The sequence below is a fragment of the Sinocyclocheilus grahami genome, unplaced genomic scaffold (genome assembly GCF_001515645.1).
Source record: "Sinocyclocheilus grahami isolate Dianchi unplaced genomic scaffold, SAMN03320097.WGS_v1.1 scaffold1819.1, whole genome shotgun sequence".
Lineage (NCBI taxonomy): Eukaryota > Metazoa > Chordata > Actinopteri > Cypriniformes > Cyprinidae > Sinocyclocheilus > Sinocyclocheilus grahami.
Genome location: NW_015506998.1, coordinates 27,402 through 32,411, shown reverse-complemented (window position 1 = coordinate 32,411; position 5,010 = coordinate 27,402). Strand labels below are relative to the sequence as shown.

At 35.6% G+C, this 5,010-nt stretch overlaps 1 protein-coding gene across 1 annotated transcript; it reads right to left on the bottom strand.

The window, feature by feature from the left end:
* Positions 1–2,337: 2,337 nt before the first annotated feature.
* On the bottom strand, positions 2,338–4,999 carry LOC107572839 (C-type lection lectoxin-Enh3-like). The gene is made up of 4 exons (XM_016259271.1): positions 4,917–4,999; positions 3,271–3,615; positions 2,741–2,829; positions 2,338–2,663 (listed from the first exon to the last, which is right to left on the bottom strand). Exons 2-4 carry the CDS (start codon positions 3,590–3,592, stop codon positions 2,529–2,531), a joined length of 546 nt encoding a protein of 181 aa, XP_016114757.1. The 5' UTR covers positions 3,593–3,615; positions 4,917–4,999; the 3' UTR covers positions 2,338–2,528.
* Positions 5,000–5,010: the final 11 nt, after the last annotated feature.

Below are 5,010 nucleotides of genomic sequence, written 5' to 3'. Positions count from 1 at the left end.
GAGCATGCTCACAGATGAGAACAAAACAGCGTTGGATGAAGTGGATTAAAGCCCTGCACGGGTCTCAAATATAGGCCCTAGCCCGTCTTTTTTCCCCTTTTCCCAAAAAAAGTTATACTACTGTTTCAGCTAATAAAATAGTTCAGTTTTGTATGTAGTGGAAAAGTGATTATATTTCGTTTCGTTTTTTTATAAAGTAAATTTAGAGAAACATTGGGAGTATTTTTTTGTTCGTTAAATGTAAGGTTTTTTTTTTTTTAAGTAAAGGCCAGCGGCAGACAGTGTGTTGATCATAGTCTATAGCCTATGTTTGATCAATTTAGCCTTCTCAAATCATCAGGACTTGCCTAAAATAAATATACAAAACAGTTCAAGTATATCACAATGTTAGTTTAAATGTTTAACCTATATAAATGTGCGCTATTAGACGCTTATCCAATCGTTTGTGCGGAGAGTGGAAGCTGAAGCGCGCTCTGCAGCACATGGAGGCGCCAGCGCCATCACTTGCATTTTTTTCTAACAGTGGAAACAACTTAAAATACGCAGTCATTTTTGCTCATAAAAGGTAAGAGTAATACATCATTCTAAACTGTAAAGGGTCTAGTTTTATTTGTGTGCACTCACAATATCAACAAAACGTTGTGCTTTTATAAAATAAAAAAAACAAACGCTTTCTGCCGTCTCGGTCTTGAGCAGGAGCGCTTCACAATGATGAACCTAAACTCAGACATGATCAAAATATATAGAAAGCTTTAAATTACTATTTTAAAACAAAATAATTAAAATCGAAAATAGACTCCTAATAAAATAAACTCTTTCATTACGTAATCTCTGCATTTCTCTCTAAAGGCACATCCAATTAGGAGATGGCAAGTCATTTTTTCATCACAACGGCATGGGTTCAGTCGACAGAAATACAGGACACAAAGGCCTATAATAACTGCTGAAATGTTTGCGGGGCAAATCTCAGATCAGTCTGAGCGCTCATGGTACTCACAGTGCGTTCAGCCGTACACCTGCAGGCGCCGCTGACTTGGACGGTTGTCGTGGTAATAAACACCGTAAACAGCAAACGTTCACGTGTCCGCGCTTAATGCGCATATCCTATATGAAAAGCATTTTAGGGGGCCCTTGGCTTTTGGGGGCCCAAGGCGGTCGCCTACCTTTGCCTAATGGGTAAGTCTGCCCCTGCGTTTATGCAACCGGCCCCAGGTTAGTTTTCCAGCATAAGTTGCCACAGTGACTAAGATTGATCTAGACCTATGTTAAATTTGCTTTATGGAACCAAATCATTTGACAATGAGTCAGACTAACTGAAATAAGCCTGGCTTATTTGGTTAACTTGTTTTATGAAACAGGCCTCGAGGAATTAAAAGGGATCATATTTTATCAATTACATCATATTGCATCGAATTGCATTGTGTTGAATCGAATCGAAATCGGATCGCACTGCATCGTAACAGGGGTGAATCGTATCGTATCGCATCGCATCGGTAGCTGCTTCATATGTATCTTTAATGTATCATATCGTTGGCTATGCATCAAGATGTGTATCGTATCAGTCATGAGATGCACATCCCTAATGGGGGGACTACACAGTCTCAGAAAAATGGTTGCAGGAATCTCATTTTTCATGGAATCTTCTTCAGATTTGAAATAGAAACTCATAAGACATGTGACGTTCAACCCATTACTTTTCCGGATTGCTTCAGGACTGATTTCATGTATTTTTATATGAAATAAAAAAATTATTCATTTTGGTAATTTTTTTTTCAAGGCACTTCAGTGTCTATAACTTTTTATCTTTTATTATAAACTCTGGATGATGGATATTAAAGCCCAAAGGGTCTTCTTTCCAAAGACACCAACATTGTGTGTGTGTAAGTTAGGTAGGTCATTTTCAGCTGTGAGTCCCAAAATGGGGGGGGGGGGACGCAGGTTAACAGGTTAAGTATTTACATGCTCATGTTTTTTTCCTGTTGAAAGGATTATTTCAGGTCTACACCATCACTTTAAATCAAATCAAAATGTTCAGTGGAGCTCAGTTGTATCGATTGATGTGTTTTACATACAGGCTTTTTCACTATAATTTCGATTGAGCCATTAATCTGATTATAGACAGATTATATGTGTGCATGTGCATTGATTGGACTGAAATCTGTTCTGAAATCTACTCCTTTATGTAGTACATTTTATTCTACTAAGTTTTCAGTTGTATTACAGATAGAAAGTTGTTGTCTGGATTTGTGTGATGTGTTGTGAGTGCTCAAAAGTGTTAATAGATTGATGCTTTTGCTTCATTTATTTCTTTTTATTCTTAATTAAGACAAATGTAGCAGTAAAACTACAATGCTAAAACATTCTAACATTTGTTGGCTCATATTTAGGCGTACATATCTGCCAACTAGGTGAATAAATACACAATGAATAGATGTAACTATTTTTTTTTTAATTACTATACATTGTCAATGTAATAATTCAGATATCTGTAACTTAGAATGATTTGCATTAATTTTAGATAAATTTTACTACAAAGAAGAACAATCAAGAGTAGTGTTCACTTCACTACGTTTCGGTACAGTCCTGTTCTTCTGGAAGACTTTCCCGTTGGGTTGCGTCCTCCATGTCAGTGTGACGTCTTCATCGCTCAGCGTCTGCTTTAACTAAACACAGAAACAGCCTTCAGCTACTCAGTACGTTCCACAATTAATCTTAGTCAGATGAGTATCATAAAATCCACCTTGTTTAAGATGAGCTCCTTCAATCTTTCCTCATTAGCATTCTCAGCAGCTTTCACCTGCACTCGGATCACCTGCCTGTTCCTCTTGACTGTGGGGAAAGCACATATTATGTATTTTACGTAGTTTTACTATATCTTTCTTTATGAGCATGTAATTCAGGGATTCCCAAACTTTTTGTCAGCCAAATCCAAAAATCAGAACCATTTGCTATGTGGTATGTGATTTTTGCTAAACATTTTTGTTGTTGTTGTTAAATTATACACATTTTTTATTTTTTTTAGTCAATTAGACATGCTTTTTGACTACCAAAATTAAATTTAACTATTAAAATTTAATTTGGAAAAATTTGAATGGAGATAGAATAAAATAAAGTAAAATTGGAATAAAATATAATGGAATTTTTGAAAAAAAAATCAAACTGATTTCATAGGGCCCTACAACACCTCAACCTCAACCTCAAAATTACCTCACATTTTCCTATTCAGTTTTGTCAACAAATGATGTACACAAGAGTTCAGGCCAGACCTACCAGTGTTGCAGTAGAAGTAATACATATTTGTGCAATATCTGTCATCAAATACACGATAATAATTATCTGCACCAGCACAGTCTTCATTCCACTTAGTAAATGTCTGAGTAGTGAGTTTGGATGAGGAAGTGATATTGGTCTGATCTGACCACTTCCAAGTCTCTCTGTACAATCCGATCCAGACCGGAACCATCCAGACATTTAGCAACTTCATAATCTGGTCATTGTCCTCTTGACTCCTAATGGTAGCCAGGTCTGTATAATGATGTCTGCAGTACTCCTGAGCCTCAGTCCATGTCTTTTGGGTCTTGATCAAAACCATTTTCTCTGTTGCGTTTGTACTTCCTGTGAAAATTCAAAAATAGAGTCAAGACGTTAAAGCCAAACTAATTTTGTGTGAGCCTGTTAAACCTGCTTGAAGAGGAAACTTTTAAAACATACTTGAATAATCTTTGATTTACAACTTCAAAAATATATTTTTTACAGCGCAGATTTGAAGTGACATGAGAGTCAGTAATTTTCATTGAATTATTGGGTGAACTATCCCTTTAATTCTTTATTCTGAGAATCATTCCTTTCAGCATTTTCTGTACCTAAATAAAGTGATTTTTGTGTACTGAATGCTTGTGAAATTTATAATTGAAGTTATAGTTTAAGTTTATGACAGGGTTATTATAGTTAACTAAAACTAAATAAGAAAAATCATTACTTGAAATAAAATGTTAACTGAAATAAAATATAAAAAACTTTAATTTATTTTACTTAATCTAACATTCAAGGCAACGTTAATCATTTTAATTTAGTTTATCTTGATGTACTAAAACTACAGAGCCCCTAAAGGGACCTTTGCAAAAATAAAAAATACACAGGCTATCGCGTGCTAACAAGAAATTTTTGCGTGTGCACGCGGTTTCATTTTCCAGTGTAAGTATTATACATTAGCATTATTTGACTGTCAAATGTCGAGAGTGCACTGTTGTAGCACGAAAGTGCATTAATATGATACGTGAGCGTGAATCTCTCTGCTCGCACAAGGATTTCATTTGCTCTCGCACAAAACCAGATGCACACTCTCAGATATACGCTGCTATCGCTCACTTAAAACATGTCAGTTGCAATCATATACTTTTTGTGTTTGTTTGTTTAGATAAATCGCTCAGAGGGATTTGACCAACCAGTTAGACAGACTATAGGTTATTTATTTGTATAAATCATCCAGGCACCCCAATCCCAGCCATTTCTAATATACATTTGATTAATATTGCTATTAAATTGTAAATAATTGCAGATCCATCTATGATTGTCAAAATAATTCCAGGTGCAGTTCCCTCTCGGCCAATTAGATTTCACGTAGCATTTTCATCGGTCAGTCGTGGAAATCTGATTGGTTGATAACTTTTGACAACGTCCAGGTGCAAAAATAATTAATTTCTAGCACAACGGACAGATTTGCGAACGCACAGGATGCAGTTTGAACAGAAAATATAAAAACAAACAAGCTATAATAGCATCTCAGTTACATAAAAATAACATTGGTATATGACACACATTTTTACTTCTCCAACCCCAATGTCATTATATTGGTGTCTGTATCCATACACTGAATTAATGAGCACCAATAAAGAGTGATTATACGTGTTTCTCACCGTTGTAACAAATGAAATATCTTAAGTCTTTGCAGTAGAAATCATGCCAGGTTCCATCAAAATAGATGGCGGCACACTCCTGTCCGTAACCGTA

What these genes read in the sequence shown, in the direction of transcription:
- LOC107572839 (XM_016259271.1), bottom strand. Translation starts at nt 3,592, where the DNA reads ATGGTTTTGATCAAGACCCAAAAGACATGGACTGAGGCTCAGGAGTAC. An exon ending in TTACTTCTACTGCAACACTG is followed by an intron (nt 2,830 to 3,270) that starts GTAGGTCTGGCC and finishes CTTTCCCCACAG; the next exon opens with TCAAGAGGAACAGGCAGGTG. An exon ending in AGGAGCTCATCTTAAACAAG is followed by an intron (nt 2,664 to 2,740) that starts GTGGATTTTATG and finishes TTCTGTGTTTAG; the next exon opens with TTAAAGCAGACGCTGAGCGA.